Below are 20,530 nucleotides of genomic sequence, written 5' to 3'. Positions count from 1 at the left end.
GCTTACCACCTCCCGAGGAAGCCTGTTCCACTGAGGAACCGCTCTAACTGTTAGAAAATTCTTCCTAATGTCTAGACGGAAACTCTTTTGATTTAATTTCAACCCGTTGGTTCTGGTCCGACCTTCTTGAGCAACAGAAAACAACTCGGCACCCTCCTCTATATGACAGCCCTTCAAGTACTTGAACATGGTTATCATATCCCCTCTCAGTCTTCTCCTCTTCAGGCTAAACATACCCAGCTCCTTCAACCTTTCCTCATAGGACTCAGTCTCCAGACCCCTCTTTGTTGCCCTTCTCTGGACATGTTCCAGCTTGTCTACATCTTTCTTAAATTGTGGTGCCCAAAACTGAACACAGTACTCTAGCTGAGGTCTAACCAGAGCAGCGTAAAGCATTACCATCACTTCGCATGATCTGGACACTATACTTCTGTTGATGCAGCCCAAGACTACATTTGCCTTTTTAGTTACAGCATCACACTGCTGACTCATGTTCAGTGTTTGGTCTACTAAGACCCCAAGATCCTTTTCACACACACTACTGCTCAAACAAGTCTCCCCCATCCTATAATTATGCATTTGATTTTTCATACCTAAATGCAGAACTTTGCATTTGTCTTTGTTGAAGTGCATTTTATTAGTTCTAGCCCATTTCTCCACCCTGTCAAGTTATTTTAAGCTGTCAGTGATTGTCATCACAATACGTTTTACCTGAAATGTTTTTCTTATATTCGCTTATTTGAAATTACTGGCTGTCTGCATATGCACAACAGATATAACATACGGTGTTGGCATTCAGGTGGCTCTTTAGGAATAAGTAAAATATCAGGTGAATTTAAATTTTACTTATTATGACAAATTCACCTGATTGAAAATCAGTCTCACCTTGGGAACAGTGTTTTTGCTTTAGAATTAATATTTTCAGTTGCATATTGTTAAGTTGTGATGTGCGGTTGATTTTAAACTGGTAAAGTTACAGTAAGATAATACGACAGGGAGACTTATACAGTAGACAAATAAAAGTGAACTTAGTTAATTTAGTGTAATCGAATTAAGTTATAGTAGCCAAATATGATTAATCCTTTTTAGACAGCAGCAGCTTATAATTCATAATTTTTACATCAACATCTATATTCAGTTGTTCATCTTCTGTCTTCGGTGCAGCCCCACATGTGGGACTGCGCCTGCGCGCAGGCCTGCTGCCGGAAAAAATTCAATAGCCTTAGTCCTCAACCGGGGGATGCCCCTCCCTCACAGGCGGGGCCGGCCTTCGCGCCGTGCAGCCCGCATGCTTCTGGGCGGGGCATCCCCTTCCCTCCTCAGTTCCTTTTTTGCCGCCGCCTGGATTGGAGCTCCTTGCCTTACCTCTCCGAGTTCGTAAGTTCTGTGGGCCGCGCCCGGCCCTTCTTCTCTTCCCCTACAAAAAAAAAAAAAAAGAAAGAAAGAAGAAAGAAACTTAAAAATAAAATAAGTAACTAAAGGACGTTAACAAATAAAGCTAACTACGTGATGGCCTCTAAGGCCTCCTTTAAGATCTGTAAGAAGTGCCCGGCCAAGATACCGCACTCAGATCAACATGAACTCTGCTTAACTTGTTTAGGCGAAGGTCACAACGTGTCTAAATGCTCCATATGCCAAGGCTTCTCTACCCGGTCTCGCAATGCTCGCGCGCACCGGCTGAGCGCCGAATTGTGGAAAAAGGCTCTCTCGGCCCCCTCCCCTTCGACGGGTTCTAGGACCCCGGGAGACACGCAGTCGACTAGATCGGTACCGATCCCTGGTACCAGTTCGACACCGAGACCCTCGGATCCGATCTCCTCGGATCCGTCCCGGAGCCATAAGAAGCACAAACGCAAGACGAAACATCTTGACAAGCTATCTAGCTCCAACCATCCAGTTCATAAGAGGCCTGCGGAGACACCAAGACCCCTGGCACCGGACGTCTCCATCCCGGTACCGCCCTCGGTACCGCCCTCGGTACCGCCCTCGGCACCACCGTCGGCACCGCCCTCGGGACCACCATCGGCACCGAGGACGCCCTCGCCTCACCTGGACTCTCCGTTCCACTCCTACTCTGAAGCAGACCTGGATCCCCTCGAGGACCCTCTCTTGATTACGGATCCGGACCCGCTAGACCCAGCCTCCATGGTACCGACCCCCTCGGTACCACAACAGATTTTCCAACCAGTTCCCTCCACTTCGGGGCCCACAATCTCCCCAGAGTTGGTCAAGGACTGGATTGAATTCTGCCGCTTTAGACGGCTCTCCATCAGGGGCGAACCGGTGGTCCTTCATACACCTCAACTACCCTCTCCATTTACCCCTCTGACTCAGCGCACTCCTAGACCGGAATCCGAAATTGAGGAAACAGGGTCAAAGGATGAAAGCTCTGAGGACGTATCAGAACCCTCACCAGATGAACTGGTGGGGGACACAGATGCTATTTCACCATCTGAAGATCTCAGGCTCCGGACGGAGCAAATGATAAGGATGGCTGAAGCATTGGACATTAACATCTCCACAACGGACAATAGGCCCAAGGACAAGATCCTTAGTCGTCTCTACCCCGATACACCGGGCATTGCTGCCTTCCCCATACTGGAGGGCCTCTCAGAGATAGCTACATCTCTCTGGAAGAAACCTGCCTCCTTACCAGCTTCTTCTAAGAAGGTGGAAAACCTGTATAGGACAAAATCTGAGTCGGCTGAATTCCTCACAATTCACCCTCCGCCCTCCTCCATAGTAACCACGGAAATGCAATCTCGGCAACGCCAGGGACCACATTCAACCCCTGCCGACAAGGAGAGTAAACGACTGGATCAGCTGGGCAGACGGACATACACCTCCTCTGCCCTGAGTTTCCGTATATCCAACTATCAAACCATCATGGGGGGGTACCAGCTTTTCTTGTGGGAAAAGGCTGCCCCTCATATCGACCTGCTTCCAGAGGAGTCTAAGAATGCCATGCGTCTTATCCAAGCAGAGGCCACTCGCTTATCTAGACAGCAGATCAATGCAGGCAAACATGCAGCAGATAGTGCAGCTAGAACGATGGCTTCAGCAATCACTCTACGTCGCCACTCCTGGCTTCGCTCTACTGCCCTTCCGTTGGACACGAGATCACTCATCGAGGATCTCCCATTTGAAGGCGATACCCTATTTGCTTCGACAACCACAGATTTCCTCACGAATCTCAAGAAGGACCGCCAGACCGCCCGTTCTCTAGGGGTGGCTCCTCCTTTTCACCAACAACAGAGGGACAAACCTCAATACCGTCAGCAATCTTTCGGCCCCTCCTTCAACAGATACCAGAGATTTCAAAGATTTCACCCGTATCCTCAACAGGATAAATTCCAACATCAGCAACCTAGACCAAAACACGGTTTCAAGCAACGCTCTCACCCTAACCCCCAAAACAAGGATCAGAGACAATCCTCACAGAAGTTCTGACTATTTCCGCAACCCTCAGAGGAGGGACTACCGTTCCGGAATAGGTTGGCTAAGTTTTCTGGGGCCTGGCAGGCTATCTGTTCTGATACCTGGGTTCTCAGGGTTATTTCCCAGGGTTACCACCTGGAGTTTAAATCCATTCCTACTTGTTTCTCTGCCAGTTCTGCGGCAGATAACCCACTCCCAGAATTTGCACCCCAACTAGGTGAACTTCTCCTGAAGGGTGCTGTTGAAAAAGTTAACCTCCCATGTTTGGGATTCTTTTCTCGTATCTTTATGGTTGATAAGAAGGATGGGGGCTCTAGACCCATTATTGATCTTAGATTTTTGAATAAATACTTACGAGTTTCCAAGTTCAGAATGGTTTCCCTACCCTCTGTGATGGAACTTATTTCACCTCATACATGGTTCGCAGTTTTGGACCTGAAGGACGCTTACTTCCACATTTCCATCCACCCTGAGCATCGACACTTCTTAATGTTTCGTTATGGGTCTGAATTTTTTCAATATTCTGTCCTCCCTTTCGGCCTTGCCACGGCCCCCAGAGTATTTACGAAATGCATGGCGGTAGTTATGTCCTTCCTCAGAGACCAGGGATGCACGATTTATCCCTACCTTGACGATTGGCTGCTCACGGCTTCTAGCCCTGAGTCTCTCTCCGTCAATTTGCAGCTGGTTCTCTCTACCTGTTCAAAGTTGGGACTGATGGTCAACTTGAAAAAATCCAAACTAAGCCCCTCTCCCAGAGCTCAGTTTATTGGTGCTGTGTTAGATTCCACAGCAGGTCGGGCATTCCTCCCCACTGAAAGGGTGTCCTCCATTAAGAGGCTAGTCCATCTTTTTATGAGATACAGACACCAACCAGTAGTCTCTATACAGAGATTATTAGGCCTAATGGCATCGACCACTGCAGTGACCCCTCTAGCCAGGCTTAAGATGAGGGAACTGCAAAATTGGTTCATTAGGTCCTACGACTGCTCTCGCCACTCCAAGTGGTATAGACTGTCTATCCCTAGGCCTATTCTGCGATCACTACAATGGTGGCTCTCTGAGCCTAATCTTCTTAAAGGGATCCCTCTGGGGTTTTGGACTCCAAGTTTTACAGTCACCACAGACGCCTCTATGGAGGGTTGGGGTGGTCATTGCGGGAGTCACTATGTTCAAGATAGATGGTCTCCTAGTGAGTTGTCTATGCACATTAATTTTCTAGAACTGAGAGCCGTGCGTTATGTTCTTACCTCATTCTCAGATATCCTCCAGAACTCAAGAACACTTTTACAATCGGACAACTCCTGCACAGTGTTTTATGTAAACATACAGGGGGGCACAGGTTCCATTCCTCTCTCCAGGGAAGCCCAGAGGATCTGGGCGATAGCTGGGAGACACAACATAGACCTGCGTGCCATGCATATAGCGGGGATCCACAATACCTGGGCGGACTCCCTGAGCAGGGTTTTTACCACAAACCACGAATGGGAACTACAGGATCAGTTTATCCTCCCCATTTTCCAAGAATGGGGCACTCCTCAGATAGACCTGTTTGCGACCAGGGGCAACAAGAAAGCGGTAGAATTCTGCTCTCTCGCGGGGAGCGACCCCTTGTCCCTGGGAGACACTTTCCAGCTCATTTGGTCGAACCGCCTGTTTTACGCCTTCCCCCCATTCCCCCTGCTTGCCCGGGTTCTGGGGAAAATAGCTGCAGACAACACCGACTGCATTCTCATAGCACCCCGATGGCCGAGACAGATATGGTTCACCCTTCTCACACACCTGGCGGGGGGGAATTACAAGCCACTTCCAGACCACCCGAACCTGCTTCGCTGGGGGGACCTGGCCCACCACGACGTACAGAGACTACACCTCAGGGCGTGGAGAATCCTTCCCTCTCATTAGTGGGTTGTTCACAGTCGGTTCAGGAGGTCCTTTTGCAAGCTAGAAGGCCTTCTACTCGTTATTCGTATGACAGGAAGTGGGATAGATTCTTAGCCTGGGCGAATCAAGAAAGTTTTTCTCCCTTTACCTGTCCTGTTCCTAAGATCTTGGATTATTTGTTGGAATTAACCAAGAGGGGACTGGCAGTCTCATCCATAAGGGTACATTTGGCTGCGATTTCAGCCTTCCACGATAAAGTGGAGGGTTATACAGTTTTCTCCCATCCCCTTGCAAAACGCTTTCTGAAGGGTCTTAATAATTTATTTCCTCCTACTCCTATACTAACGCCCCAATGGTCACTCTCCCTGGTCCTAGCCAAACTGATGCTAGCACCCTTTGAGCCTTTAGCTCAGGTACACCTGTCGTTTTTGTCAGCTAAAATAGCTTTCCTGGTGGCTGTGACATCAACTAGGAGAGTAGGGGAGCTGGCAGCCCTTCGTATTGATAGCCCTTTTCTCAGGGTTTATAATGAAAGGGTGGTCCTCCACCCTAGTTTTAGATTTAAACCCAAGGTGATCTCTTCCTTTCACCTAGCTCAAGATTTAGTTCTACCAGTGTTTTTCCCCAATCCTTCCTCTCAGGCAGAGAGGACACTACATACCCTCGATGTAAAAAGAGCTCTCCTTTATTACATTGACCGTACCAAACAGTTTAGAAGGTCAAAATCCCTGTTTGTATGCTATCAAGGTCCCAAGAAAGGTAAAGCCGCCTCTGCCCAATCTATAGCGAGGTGGGTGGTCACGGCGGTTAGAATAGCCTATAAACAGGCGAAGGTGGCATGCCCCTTGGGCATTAGGGCGCATTCCACCAGGGCGCAGGGTTCTTCTGCTGCTCTCCATAGAAAAGTTCCTGTGGGCGACATCTGTAGAGCGGCGACGTGGTCTTCAGAAGACACCTTTGTGAAGCACTACGCTCTGGACCTGCAGGCCAGGAAGGATGCAGCAGTGGGTAGAGCAGTTCTGCAGACCCTTTTCTCCTGAGTCGACCCCACCACCTACTGGGTAAGCTTGCTAATATCCCACATGTGGGGCTGCACCGAAGACAGAAGATGAAAACAGAGTTGCACTTACCTGTAACTGCTGTTCATTGATGTCTTCGGTGCAGACACACATCCCTCCCTTCCGACCCCGCTGTCGACCTAAAAAAAAAAAAAAAAAGAGAGACACAAATTATTAAGTAGAAGGATTAAGTTATAGCTGGTACGTGTATGCCAGTCTTGGTCGGCGGCAGAGAAGGAACTGAGGAGGGAAGGGGATGCCCCGCCCAGAAGCATGCGGGCTGCACGGCGCGAAGGCCGGCCCCGCCTGTGAGGGAGGGGCATCCCCCGGTTGAGGACTAAGGCTATTGAATTTTTTCCGGCGGCAGGCCTGCGCGCAGGCGCAGTCCCACATGTGTGTCTGCACCGAAGACATCAATGAACAGCAGTTACAGGTAAGTGCAACTCTGTTTTACTTAGGGTGATGAAGTTACTATTTCAAGTAAGCAGGGGCTATGATGAATGTGGTGGGCTTGAGCACTGTTATATTGTGTCTTATTTCCTTTGCTTTTCCCCTTCCTTTTCTATTTCTGTATTCTTATTATGAAAATAAAAATTATTTTAAAAAAAGGAATAAGTAAAATATATCAAAGTTTCATTGGTCCCCTGAGTTCATATGCTTATATAGTACAGATACCTTTCTCTGAGTTTCTTAACTTGTGGTGATAAACTGGTTTACTTGTGTGAGATTCTTAAAATATTACAGTATAATTAACCAACTACATAAAATGTTGACTTTTCTGGTTAACTTATTTTAAAAAATGGTTGGTTCAGTATATCTTTGCTATTCTAGGTTTCAATCCATCAGAAGCCAAGATTCGTACTCCTGATGGAAAAGTGTGGCGTGAACAAGAATTTCTCAGTCTCAGTAGAGAGCTATGTCGAGACTTGGAATTCCAGTTAGAAGGTAAGTAACAGATCTAGGCCGCATTCAGATGTTGGTTTGTATCCAGAATCAACCAATGTCCTTGGGCTTACCGTATGTGCTTCTTCTCTTTTCCCTGCCAATTTCCCTCCTGCAGAGAACCAAAATTGCAAGCCAGGAACACTTTATAGTCATGTATCCTATTGCTTTAAGTGCTGGACCCAGTATCTTTTTTTTGCCAATCTTTGTCCATCATGCCAGGATATATTTGATATATTGACATTACCTTAATAAAGAACCACTAACGGCATATGTAACAATACTCCATTTTGTCTTGTGACATGAGCCCTGCTTAGGTGGTGAAATGGGCGGGGTAGAAATGAAATGAAATAAAATTTGTTTACGAACTATTAGTAAAGTAAGTTAGAGCTGAAAAACAGCTAATCTTTCAAGATAAAGCAGGGATTGCTTAGGAAGAAGGGATGACATCTACCATGGTGGTAGACACAAGGAAGAGAAAATTTAAACTGGACTCTGCTTGAAAAGAAAGTACAGGCCAAGTGAGTGTGTTAAAGCAAGACCTAATTTCACCAGGCCTGGAGTGGGTAACTGTATCAACAAGAAGCAAAGTGCAGTTAAAGTGGCTAGTTTGGATGTCACCACAAATTGAGGTTTGTTTATGACTTCCTAGTTTACAATTCTAGTGCTTTGCAGGAGAGGAATTGGTTGAGGGGGAGAAGGGAAGGAGTATGTGAGCCTGAGGAATGGCTTATTCTTGTCACAGACAAGTCATAGTTTGTTTGACATCTGAGTACAGCCACATCAGTGTTTACCTGGCTTAATTTCATTATTGTGCACCTGCAAACGTAAGAATTGTTGCACATCTTCATAACCCAGTATGTTGGCACTAAACACTTCATAGCAGTTTTTTCCAGTCATCTGCCAGATGTGGAACATGAGTTTTGTATGTAATTATAACTGGCAGCATATCTCTCACTAATAGATTCTAAATAATGTTAACACACTGATAAACGAGGCATTTGTTTAGTATCATCTAGGAAGGTGTCTTTCCACTGGAGGATGGTAAACCACATTTGTATGTATGCTTCTGTTTTCAGAAGATGATTCTGCTGTGAAAGACATACCGGCTGAAAAAAGTAAGGAGCGAAAAGCAACCAAAACAGTGCGCAAAGTCCAGAAAGTGACAGAGCTACCAGGTCCTGACTCCAAGCCAGGTGAATTTAAGTACTGTTTTTAAACAAGGGCTTTGTCTTATATTGCTTTTTAAACAGGGTTCAGTTTATGGTTTTCTTTTTTTGTATCAGCCACTATGGGTGATACATCCTTTCTCTTAAATACCTCCTCTGTTTTGAAGGACTAAAAATCAGTCCTATGCTGAGTAACTCCAGTCCAAGCCTATTGATTTCAGTGGACTGATTAGATTAGAACAGGGGTACTCACTCTGCAGCTTGTGGAGAGCCACATTTGCAGTTACCATCCACCTAAAGAGCAACATTTACCCTTCCATCCTTGGCATGAGGCCTGCATCTCAGAGAAACTCACAGCTTGCCTGTTGCTCTGGCAGCAACTGTGTCAAGGTGGAAACCACTTGCCAACTGAAAGCTCCATTGGTCAAGGGCTTTGCTCACATTCCTTAAACATGGGGCAGGTGCCACATCAAGGAACGGTGCCCAGAAGAGTCACCGGCGACATGTTGAAGAGCCACATGAGTCTAGCATACATACTAATACGTCATAAACCAGAATGCACTGAAAGATTAATCACAATGGGTAGCCATGTTATTCTGTCAATAGCAGTAGAAGAGAGCAAGAGTCCAGTAGCACCTTAAAGACTAACAGAATTTCTGGCAGGGTATGAGCCTTCGTGAGCCACAGCTCACTTCTTCAGATACTCAGGTAACTGCAGAAAGTGCATACCCTGCCAGAAATTTTGTTAGTCTTTAAGGTGCTACTGGACTCTTGCTCTCTTCTACTGAAAGATTAATGTGTATCTCATTACTGTGGGGTTTTGTTTTTTTTAATTTAGGAAGTATCAACATAATAAGTGTGTCATCCTGGCGGAATGGACAAAGACTGGCAAAGAAGGTACTAGGTCCAGCACCTAAACTACTGCAATATTCATCTTCCATTGAGAGAACCGGGAGGGATAGGTCCATTAAATCTGGTAAGTTGAGCTATATGTGGCATTTCCTTTTTTCTGCTTCTGTTACTGTATGCTCCTCAGGTAACTGCAGAAAGTATTTTGTGCCTCAAAAAGTGGTTGATGAATTCCAGGTTGGAAGGATTACCAATTAAAAAAAAGACAGATGTTGGCAGACCTTTGCTATATCAGCGTCTTTGCTAGAGGAAACACTCGTATAAAACCTACTCCTTTATGCTTCCTCTTTGCCCTGGTGGATCCTTGGCCTCCCCTCTCCTGCAGTCTAAGAGCTCTGAATATTTAGAAGGGAAAATAGTCACGATCTGAGAATTAATTAAGAATGGAGGGAATGGGCTTCCTTCTGTCTGTCTTAATTGCATCACCTTCCTCCAAAGATAATTTAAGATGTGTAGAAGGCAGCCCACCCTAAGAGGTTAGAGTGTCCTGAAATTGGTAGCATAATTATTTATTGGCTTATTTAAATATTTATACCCTCCCTTTCCCTTGTGAATCAAGATGGCTTACAATTTTACAATAAAACTATAAACAACACAAGAAACCCCATTACCGAGAGCCAGCGTGGTATAGTGGTTAAGAGCAGTGGACTCTAATCTGGAGAACTGGGTTTGATTCCCCACTCCTACACATGAAGCCAGCAGGGTGACCTTGGGCTGAACTCTCTCAGTCCCACCTACCTCACAGGGTGTTTGTTGTGGGGAGGAGAAGGAAAGGAGATTGTAAGCCGGTTTGATTCTTAAGTAGTAGAGAAAGTTGGCATATAAAAACAACCTCTTCTTCTTCTACCCCCCCCCTCCACCTGGAAACACCTGCAGCAATGGACAGGATATGCCTTTATAGCATGAGGAGGAAGAGGGTAAAAATGTACCTATCCTGCATTGTACTACTCAGGTTTGGAGCTAGATGAGGAGCTTCCTGCTTACTTATCCCTGAATGTCAGCAGGTAGACCTGATAGAGTTAAGAGGCTGGAGTACTAATCTGCTGAGGGAGTGATATCAAGTACCCATTTAGTCCCAGACCACTGAAGTTTTGTGCTGTTTTACTCCAGGTAGGGAGATTTTCTGAATAGTTCATCTTCATCGTGATTCCCAACTTCTAATGGCTGTCAGCCCATTCCTTTTCATTTATCACCCACTGAGGTCTTGTTTGATGTGTTCCTGTCTTTTGTAGCTAGTTCCCCTGCAAAGGTTGCTTGACTGTCCCAAACCTGTCTTGCATTTCTAAAGTATAGTAACCGAGGGATTAAATATCTTTCTCTTTTTTATGGGAGTTTAAATAAAAATGGTACTTTCAGCTTTCATGTGTTAAGTCTTGAGGCATAAGACAAAATATATTTGCCCTGTGGCCTCCTCACACAGCCTTTAGACCGTCCAAAGTGAAATATTTCTGACGCTTCCCCTCCCCCTCTTCTAGCATCTCTCTTCGCGAAGACAGAATCTGATCCCGTGCAGGGTGGGATCATAAGACCCTGCTCAAGAAGCCCTAACCAATCCCGGATTAAAATAAAAAGGGAGAATAGCTTGAGGAAGAGAGATGCTGCTCTTAAGAATGCTAAACAGAAAGATGACCATGTTAATAAGGACTTCTTGCCGGTGGAGATCCAAGGAATTCTTGATGATCTACAACTGGATTCTGTGGCTCAGCATATGAAGCAAGAGGCGGATGAAGAAAATCAGAGTTCAGAAGTGCCTGCTGCATTTACCAGGAGCCATAGCCCAACCAAGAGAAAACCAGACAAACTGGGTTCCAACGAAGAGTCTCAAGTCATTTCCAAGAAACGCCACTACGATTCAGATAAAGTTCGCCAGTATATTATTAAACAGCAAGAAGAAAGGAAGAAGAAGCAGAGCGAACAGAAGAAAGCACAAAAGGAGGCAACAGAACAGAGGAACAAGAGACTTCAAGAACTCTACAGGAAACAGAGAGAGGCTTTTGCTAGTAAGCCAAAGAGTGCATCGGCTCCTGAGCTAGTCCCCAAACAAGTATCAGAGACTTACTCCAAGTTGTTCCTAGATCAAGCCTTGTTGGAGGCGCCACGGCCCCCACTCCTACAGGATGTACAGGTATAGTTATTGGGGAGGGATGACTTCTGCTGTGTGAAAGTTTTTTAAAAATGAGCATGAAAATTAAGAACAATACAAAAAATGGCTGGGGGACACTGCAGTTTTTGAAGATACTGAGTTAGCAGCCAAGCTGAAAATTTTCTTGCCTTCAAAACCTCATACAGGGCGAGTGGCAGCAACAGGGGTGATGAGTAATTTCTTGTCCTTTTCTTAGTATCTAATTTGGAATGGTCTAAAAAGGGAATAGAAGTTGATTAAAGGGAATAGAAGTTGATTATTTACAGAACAGAAAGGTGCTCATCTTAAAAGTGGGTAGAAGTTGACCAGCACTTTTCTGTTTTGTAAAAGAATCTAAACAGTGAATAGAAGTTGACCAGCACCTTTCTGTTTCGTAAATAATGTGATTTAATTAACGGATTATGATTAGTGTTTAAAGCAGTGGGTTTCATCTTCTAGTCTGTCTGTTAGCACTAGTATCGTTCTCTTGCCTGTTGGGTGATGGCAGGAGGAAGAGCACAGTTTTTAACTGCTGGGCTAAAATCTCTGTTCTCATCTTCTTAAAATAAATAGCTGAACCTCCTTGTAGTTCAGACTTGAGAAGCAGTCATCATCGCAACAATAGGAAACTGCAGGCTGTGGCTTCAAAAGCTTATTGCTCTAAAAGCCATGGTGGTCTATGGGTTTGAGAGTTCTTGTGTGTGTGATTCAATATAAACTTTTTAATGGCTAAGCTGTTAACATTTGTGGCTAAATTTGGAAGTGTTGTGGGTTTACAAAACAAAAGATCAGTGCTAGAATTTTATTATTCGTATTTATCCAGGTTTAAAATATTTGTTTATTTAGTTGTTTGTACCCTTCCTTTCTTCCCAATAGAAACCCAAAGCACCTCCTCCCTTTTATCCTCACAACAATCCTGTGAGGTAGGTCAGGTTGAAAGAGTGACTGGGGGCATTTGAACCTGGGTGTCCCAGATCCTACTCTGACACTAACCACTATGCCACGCCAGCACTGAAAAAGTTCCGGTTGTTGGAACAAAATCCCAACTGAACTGAGCCAATTTTCTTTTAGATTCACTCTGTCTCATTGATTGCCTTTAAAATTATTCTTCTATTTTGTTAACATATTTTCCACTTCCTTCCTAGCCCAAACCTGGATATCAGCCATCTGGAGAATCTGACAAGGAAAACAAGGCGCAGGAGCGTCCACCTAGTGCATCCTCCAGTAGCGATATGTCTCTGTCTGAGCCTCATCATGCTCTAGCTAGGTAAGGGAGCAGGACTGCTTTTTAAAAGGCTACCCAAGTAAAGTACCTTCAGAGCTTTAGCTAAGAAACACTGTTGCACTATTAGCTTTTTCCTGCAATTTCACTGAAATGTTTAGAGCGCTGCAGCTCAGGAACCTGTGCCTAGAAGATTTTATGACAAAAAAAAAACAAAAAACAAAAGGGGGAAGGGAACACCCAACCTAAAACCAAAGCTGGGTACCCAAAGGTTGGATAGAAAAAGACTCCGTTATGTATAGAAATATATTTATTTTAAGGCGCTGATATCTATATTAAAAACATTTGAAATTATATTAAAAGAAAGCAACAATGGCAACTAATACAGGTTGATAAACTAAAACCTCATTCCAAATGTGTTTCGTCCCCCTGGCCTTCATCAGTGGTCTAATAACATCACTTCTAATAAACACACCAATACATATTGCAACATGTATAACAGTATTATAGCAAAATAATAACAACCCAGGTATGTATGTAGGGATGTGTTCCAGTCTGACTCTGTGCCCAATATATTCCATAAAAGGTATAAAATTTAAGAGCCCTAGAATGGAATCATAGAGTTGGAAGGGACAACCAGGGTCATCTAGTCCAACCCCCTGCACAATGCAGGAATTTCACAACTACCTCCCCCCAACACACCCAGTGACCCCTACTCTATGCCCAGAAGATGGCCAAGATACCCTCCCTCTCGTGAACTGCCTAAGGTCATAGAATCGGCATTGCTGACAGATGGCCATCTAGTCTCTGCTTAAAAACCTCCATGAAAGGAGAGCTTACCACCTCCCAAGGAAGCCTGTTCCACTGAGGAACCACTGTAACTGTTAGAAAATTCTTCCTAATGTCTAGATGGAAACTCTTTTGATTTAATTTCAACCCGTCAGTTATGGTCCGACCTTCTGGGGCAACAGAAAACAACTTGGCACCATCCTCTATATGACAGCCCTTCAAGTACTTGAAGATGGTTATCATGTCCCCTCTGTCTTCTCCTCATCAGGCTAAACATACCCAACTCCTTCAACCTTTCCTCATAGGACATAGTCTCCAGACCCCTTTCTGCCTGTTCTTTTCTGGGCTGTGTTCTTTTCCATACAAGGTGTGCATACCTCAGTTGTTATTATTTTGCTGTAATACCCAACCTTGGGGTCCCCTACCTAGAAGAATTTATGCCATAACACTGATAAGAGTTTTGGGGTCTCAAGGATGTTCTTTCTGCACAGTCAAGGCTGGGTATGTGCTGGGACTCTGCAGAAGTATAGAATGTGTGACACTGTGTTGGCTACATTATCCAGCTTCATAAGAACTCTAGTTTTCTGTTTCAATAAGAAAGCGAAATTCTAGCGTTCTTGCTGTGATTATATGCTGTATAAGTGTAAGAGTAATGCCTGCTGAAACAGAAGCCAGAATGGGGGCTACATGGTTTCCAGTGGATGGTAGCAAGGGTTCATTGCTCTGCACAGTTTCTTCGTCTGTCTGTGGTTAGAGAAACCAAGTGACAAATTATAATTTTTAATGGTTTCATACGAAATAAGTTGTGCAGGTTTGCTGAGTTTATGTGGACTGTAGAGTTCAGATTTTCTTGGTGCCAAATTAGGAAAGCCTGTGTGCAGTATCTTATTAATGTGGAGGGTACACAGCCCTGTGCTTAGGACCTTTTAATATAATAGAGAACTTGAAAGACTATGTCCTCCCATGTTGTCCAGCTTCATCTTGTCTAGCTCTGCTTTCTGTACCCCTCCTGTAGAGGAGAAGTGGAGAGCAAACAAAGCCAGAGCTTTTTTGGTTGTAGCACCTCGCATTTGGAATATTCTCCCATTTAAGGCTCACCTATCACTTACCTTACTTTCCTTCAGGTACCAGGCCAGAACATTAATCTTTAACTTATAACTAACAAGTTTCATATTTTTGTCGTTGTTTTATGCTCTGTTCTGGTCTGAGGACTATTTTATCAAATGTCATTTTGGCTGTTCTGGTTTTTCTTTTTAATGTGCTTTTATTGGCTTGGTTGGCTTTTTTTTTTTAATTGCTTTTAGTTGTGACCTGCCTCAAGCAGGTCTTGTATAAGCAACATACAGATTTTCTGAATAAACTGGATGTGCCCGCCCCACCAGATACCTATCCATGGCTGTAATGTTTGAATATGACAGATGCATGTAAAATCAAGCACATGGCCTGAACAGTGTAATCCATTTGCCAGATAACACTTATGTGTTGGATTTCATGCACATGTTTCCTATTCAGATGTGACACATGGACAGCAGGTGATGGGACAGAGACACCTTGTTCTTCACTCCCTTCCCCTTCATATGTAAGTGGCATTAGGGAAAAATCACTTGGTTCAAATATCCTGTTTACTGGTTATAAAGATGTCTGTGTATGTGAGCCAAGTTTTCCCAGACACCGTTCTTGTAAACTTACGAGTGTTCAACCTCTTGGTTTCTAGGAACAATTTGTTGGAGCCTGTGTGGATTCAGCCAGATAGACTGGGTTCAAAATCCCAGCCACCTTGCCCACAGCCGTCTACTGTCTTGAGCGGAGGTCTCTTTTCCCAGCTTCTGTCTCTAGATCACATGAGTGTCTTGCAAAAGGACTTTGACTCTGTGTGGTCAACCAGGAGGAGCCAAAGCACAGCTGTGGGATCCATGCCTTTGGCATCTCAGCCAGTTATATCATCTACAATACAGCCCACCATTAGTCAGTATAAAAGTAAACTGGACCGTATTGAAGCCCTGAAAGCAACAGCAGCTTCTTTGTCAAGCAGAATTGAAAGTGAAGCCAAGAAATTAGCTGGAACCGGCATCGATTATGGAGCAGCATGGAACTCTGGACGTGACTTGGTACAAGGAAATCAGGGCGATGGCTACTGGGCAAAGGCCAGCAGTCCCCCTGTGAGAGAAGAGACTGATGTCTTCTCAGCCAGGCTTCAGAAAATGTTGAGTACCTGTGTGTGTCAGACAACTTTTGACGATAACCTTCCTGGAATGGGAAGTCTTAGTGAGTTTAAAAAGCTCCCAGAGACCATCAGCCCTCATACTGCAGCTCTCAGTCTTCCAGCCAAACAGAGATCTGAAGGAATAGTAGGAAACCTATCCAAGAAGCCAAACTGCTCCCCTAAGGCTGAGAGTAAAGTTGTAGCTCTGCATGATTGTAGCGCAGACTCAATCAGCGAGGGGCCTCTCAGTGATCATCTCCTGTCTGAAGAGGAGGGAGACCAGTACAAGCACTTACCTTTGAAGACAGCCGAGATGTTGAAGGAAAAAGAGTTCTGTGCCGCAGACAAAACTGGCTATGAGCTCATAGAGCAATTTCAGAAAGAAGCAGAAAAGTATTTACCCATTTCCACACAGATGAGGAGTGTTTCAAGGCCTTGGGAAGGACTGTCCAAAGGAAGTCCACACAGTGTCATCAACATCTTCACAAAATCTTATCAGCTGTGTGGGAAAGGTAAGAAAAATAGATAAATGAGAAATGTATTGCTGCCCCTGGTGACTGCTTCAATGCCTGCTTTTTGTAAACGAAATAAGCTCTGAGGTTTAATTTGCTGGAATGTAGTGAAGTTCACATCTATCTATGCATATTATTTTTAATACGAAGAAGTATATGTGTGTGTGTGTGTATATATATGTATATATATATATATGTATATATGTATAATAGGTAATAAATGATCTTGCAATAATAATGGTGGTAGTAACTGTTAAATGCTTACATAGCACACAACTATATTAATTTCCAGGTACAAATATATACTGATCAGTCTGTTGTTAAAAAATGATGCACCAATTGTATGCATCAGTAGACAGGTGTTACTTCCCTCCAAAAATCATGAAAAAGTTTCCAGCTTTCAGAAAAATAAGCTTAATCAGATTATCCATCCCTTAGCCTAACCAATTCAGTCACTTTTAACAATCTTGCTGTATCCCACACCATGTTTATCCAAGACTGTACAGTCAAATATTTTGCGCTCTTCCAACTCTGCAACTAACGTGCTTGCAGCATTAAAAAAAATTAGTACCATAAATCTGTGGGCTTTAGGAATATGTTCTAATAAAAGTCCCAACAAAAGACATCTTGGGCTTTTAGGATTTCATATCCTGTTATTTAAGTATTTTTATCAAGTGTCTTTCCCCAAAATAAACAATTGTGGACATTGCCAAAACATATGTTTTAAACCTGTTTTTCTTGACCAATATCTCCCACATAGTATTGGTATGGTAAACTTTAGTTAACTTGTGTAGTGTCAAATACCATTGGCATATTGTTTTATAAAAGTTCTTTCATTTTAACGGCTATGACTGAAGCAGCAGCTAATAAGTAGACAGTCAACTATTCCTTCTCAGAGATTGTATTATCTTTCATATTAAAAGTACTACAATTTGTTGCTAAGGCATCGTGCAACAGACCTGAATAAATCATTGATAGCAGACCTTTTTGACTGTTTTTATGTACATTAATCTTTCAAATGTTGTAAATTCAGTGCATAGCTGGCATACAGTTTTTTTTAAAACCAATAAAATTATGTATTTGAAGATGCATTTTTATCCCACCCAAGTCCTCAGGATGGTTTACATAAGGGGTGTCAGACATAAGGCCTGGGGGGCTGGATGCGGCCCCTTGAGAGCTCTTATCTGGCCTGCAAGCCAGCTGAGGCAGCCACACACACCCCACTCTCAATCTGGGCTGGCAAGGCATGGCCCAGCCCGACCAAGTGACATTTATGTTATATCTGGCGCCTGTAACAATTGAGTTTGACACCCCTTGTTTACATGGTTCTCTCCCCCCTTTTTATCCCCACAACAGTCAAGTTAGGCTGAGAGGAAGCGATTGACCCAAGGATATCTAATGAGTGTCAGGGCATAGTAGAAACTAGAACTGTAGTCTTCTAGGTCCTAATCCAGCATTTTAACCTCTTTGCCATACTGCATTAATCTGTTTCGAAATACTGGCACATACTATCATACAATAGATTCATTTACTGTCTTCAGTTAATGTGTCTTATCCCTTCTCAGGACTGGGTTTCCCAGATAAGGTATATTTTCCAGAGTATTGTGCAACCATATAAAAGAGACTGAAACACCAGTAGTTTTGGATTTTTACTGGTAGTTTTGGATACATCTGGAATACCTCTTGCCTTAGCTTTTGTTGAAATGGTTACATCTTTCTGAAATGTAGACTATACAGTTTTCACTTATTTTGATTTTAGGATTTGAGGAACAGTCAGGATCAGGATCACCAATCCAACAACCTTCACTTCCAATAATGAGCCCTCCAGCTAGCATTGGTTCATATGAGGATGACTTCATCTCATCGGAGGGCAGTGGAATGGTGACAGACAAAAAGTCTGCTGTTGAGGCCAGGTACATATGTGTTTACATACAAGTAGCACCAGAACAGAATTAATTAATTAAAAGTGAGGAATATTTTGTTATATACTGCAGTGTTACCTATGTATCTAATTCTGAACCTGCTGCCAGAGTGTGGATCAAAAAATCTTTACACTAGGGCCAGGGATATTCGGTGTGTATGTGGGGGTGGGGACGGGTTATACAAGCCTGGATTTGCAGAAAAATCTGAAAAATGGGTAGGCAAAAATGGGCTTCAAAAAATCTTGGCAAACTTTAAAAAACGCAAGTAAGATGTTGTGAGATCATGTTCGGCATTGTGTAGTTGAGATACCAGGAGGGCGGGGAAGCCCCTGATGGTTTGTCAGAGAGGAGAGAGAGAGTGGTGACATGGGTATGGGGTGGGGAAGAAGTAGCAGTGCAAGGCAGGAAGCAAGTGGCAGTGGGGGAAAGCAGCAATGGGATGGGGATGAGAATGCGGTGGAGGGGAGAGGGAGGTTAGGAAACTGGCCATCGTGGGAGGGGGTGGTGATGGGGAGTGAGCGAGGGGGGGGAGAAGTTGGGGGCCAGCTGGGGAAGTGTGTGATTTCCACCCCCTGGCAGTGTTCACTGGTCCCCTGCTTCTCATCTCCTGTTTCTCAGTGACAGAGGAATACAGCAGCAATTTTCCCAAATCGACCTGTTGTAGCATTGATTAAGCAAAAATAATTTTGTGGTCTCAACTTAGTACAACTGCTCAGTGGCGCAAATTATTCTGTTATTAGCTCAGTTACCTTTGAAACTGCTTTCTATGATATTTTCTGTTCAGTTCTCCATTACAGAGACATGTCTTAAATTCAGCTTGTCTTAAATTCAGTGCCCTCTTAATGCTTGGTTTAAAATCAGCATGCTTCTAATGCTTAGCCCACAGAGTAGTCAACTTAAATCTAAATTAACTATGGAGATTTCAGATCCAGTCTAACTCTGTAGTTTTCAGATCCAGTCTAAATGCTTATCTGCAGCTATTCCCAGCACAGTTGCTGAAAGTCCTAAGCTTGACACTACCTTATTGAGTATTTCAAAGACTAACTTATTAAGAAGTTGTAATGGTGAATCATTGTCATTGATCCTGTTTTTGTTCATCCACAAAAAGTCAGATGAATTTCACAGTGGTGTGGCTAAGAAATGCTAACGATATTTTTCTTCTGTGGTAGTGTTCGCAGCAGCAGCCCAAGCCTAAAAGAAGAGTTTATCAGCCAGAAATCACCTTGTGAACTACAAGCTAAAGAGTTTACTCACCATTCCTCAGGATCTCCATCTGTCAGTTCTTCTTGCTCATCTGCATCTTCTAAAAGAAAAGGGAAAAAGGAAAGTAAGTGTGCCATTTATTATGGTTGCCTTTCTTCATTGGCTGTTTGTGGTGTGTAAAGTACAAGTGTCATCTCTGAGCCATATGTTGCATACATTTCTTGCACAAGATTGATGCAGGAAAACCTTGCCCGAATGGTACCAGGCAATGTGGAGAAGACCCTCTTCCTATTTGCATCCTATCAGCTGTGGTCTCTAGGCAATAATGGCGCTGAGACCTTTGCTCCTAGGTTAGATATAAATGTATAGCAGGATAACATCACCATCATCATCTAATGCAGTGGTTCCCAAACTTTTCGGGCCACCCGCCCCCTTGGTTCCACAGACTCAACGCCAGCGCCCCCTACCCTATCCAACAACACAGTTGAAGGGGGCCACCTCTAGCACCCCCCTGCTGCCCCCTTGCCTCTTATCGCCCCCTTAGGTAATCCCACCGCCACCCCCCCAGGCAGTGCTACTGCCCACTTTGGGAACCACTGATCTAATGGTTGCCACTGGCTTCGTATGATGTTAAATAAGAGGGGAGAGAATAATATAAACCCTCTGGAACTCCACAGCCACAGGTTATCTTGTAGCAATTTAATAAGCTCCTTTCTCTCACTGTGACATTTTGGAACTGTGTGGACTGTGTTGCTTCAGACTTTTGCCATATTCCACTAGCAGCCCAACAGCGTTATATCTTGGTGACCATAAGCAGAACTCCTCTTGGAGAATATAACTGTTTTGTCTCCTGCTGCTGTGCACTGCATCGCCCAAAGCCTTGCTCCCAGGAATCAGAGAATTCCTAGGAACAGCACTGGCCGTAATGTGGGGATCTGCATGGGGAGGGGGAGTTGGTGAACATTGCACCTTCCCTTCACGTGGAAGGGCCCGTTCATCTGAAGGGAGACTTCAGATTGGATACAGCAACCCACAGTTTGGTGTTCCACAGTGTCAAAGGCTGCCATATCTCAGGCCCATAGAGAACTGATAAACTCCAGATTCCAATTCCCCCTGCCACTAATGCAGCCAGCCAGGCCTAAATTCAGACTAGCCAG

The 20,530-nt window shown here is 44.1% G+C and overlaps 2 protein-coding genes across 2 annotated transcripts in view; one reads left to right on the top strand and one right to left on the bottom strand.

Moving 5' to 3' along the window:
• The window catches only part of CEP350 (centrosomal protein 350), a 93,598-nt gene that overhangs the window by 22,311 nt on the left and 50,757 nt on the right, over positions 1–20,530 (top strand). Inside the window, exons 7-14 of the mRNA XM_056845578.1 lie at positions 7,212–7,325; positions 8,402–8,500; positions 9,330–9,467; positions 10,876–11,525; positions 12,668–12,789; positions 15,248–16,248; positions 18,008–18,161; positions 19,340–19,497. Coding sequence (XP_056701556.1) covers positions 7,212–7,325; positions 8,402–8,500; positions 9,330–9,467; positions 10,876–11,525; positions 12,668–12,789; positions 15,248–16,248; positions 18,008–18,161; positions 19,340–19,497 — 2,436 coding nt within the window. The remainder of the gene's footprint in view (positions 1–7,211; positions 7,326–8,401; positions 8,501–9,329; positions 9,468–10,875; positions 11,526–12,667; positions 12,790–15,247; positions 16,249–18,007; positions 18,162–19,339; positions 19,498–20,530) is intronic.
• Positions 1–20,530, bottom strand: part of LOC130473929 (E3 ubiquitin-protein ligase RNF146-like) — a 171,912-nt gene that overhangs the window by 131,795 nt on the left and 19,587 nt on the right. The window lies entirely within an intron of this gene.

The sequence above is a fragment of the Euleptes europaea genome, chromosome 2 (assembly GCF_029931775.1).
Source record: "Euleptes europaea isolate rEulEur1 chromosome 2, rEulEur1.hap1, whole genome shotgun sequence".
NCBI lineage: Eukaryota > Metazoa > Chordata > Lepidosauria > Squamata > Sphaerodactylidae > Euleptes > Euleptes europaea.
This window is presented reverse-complemented; position numbering and strand designations above follow the sequence as displayed.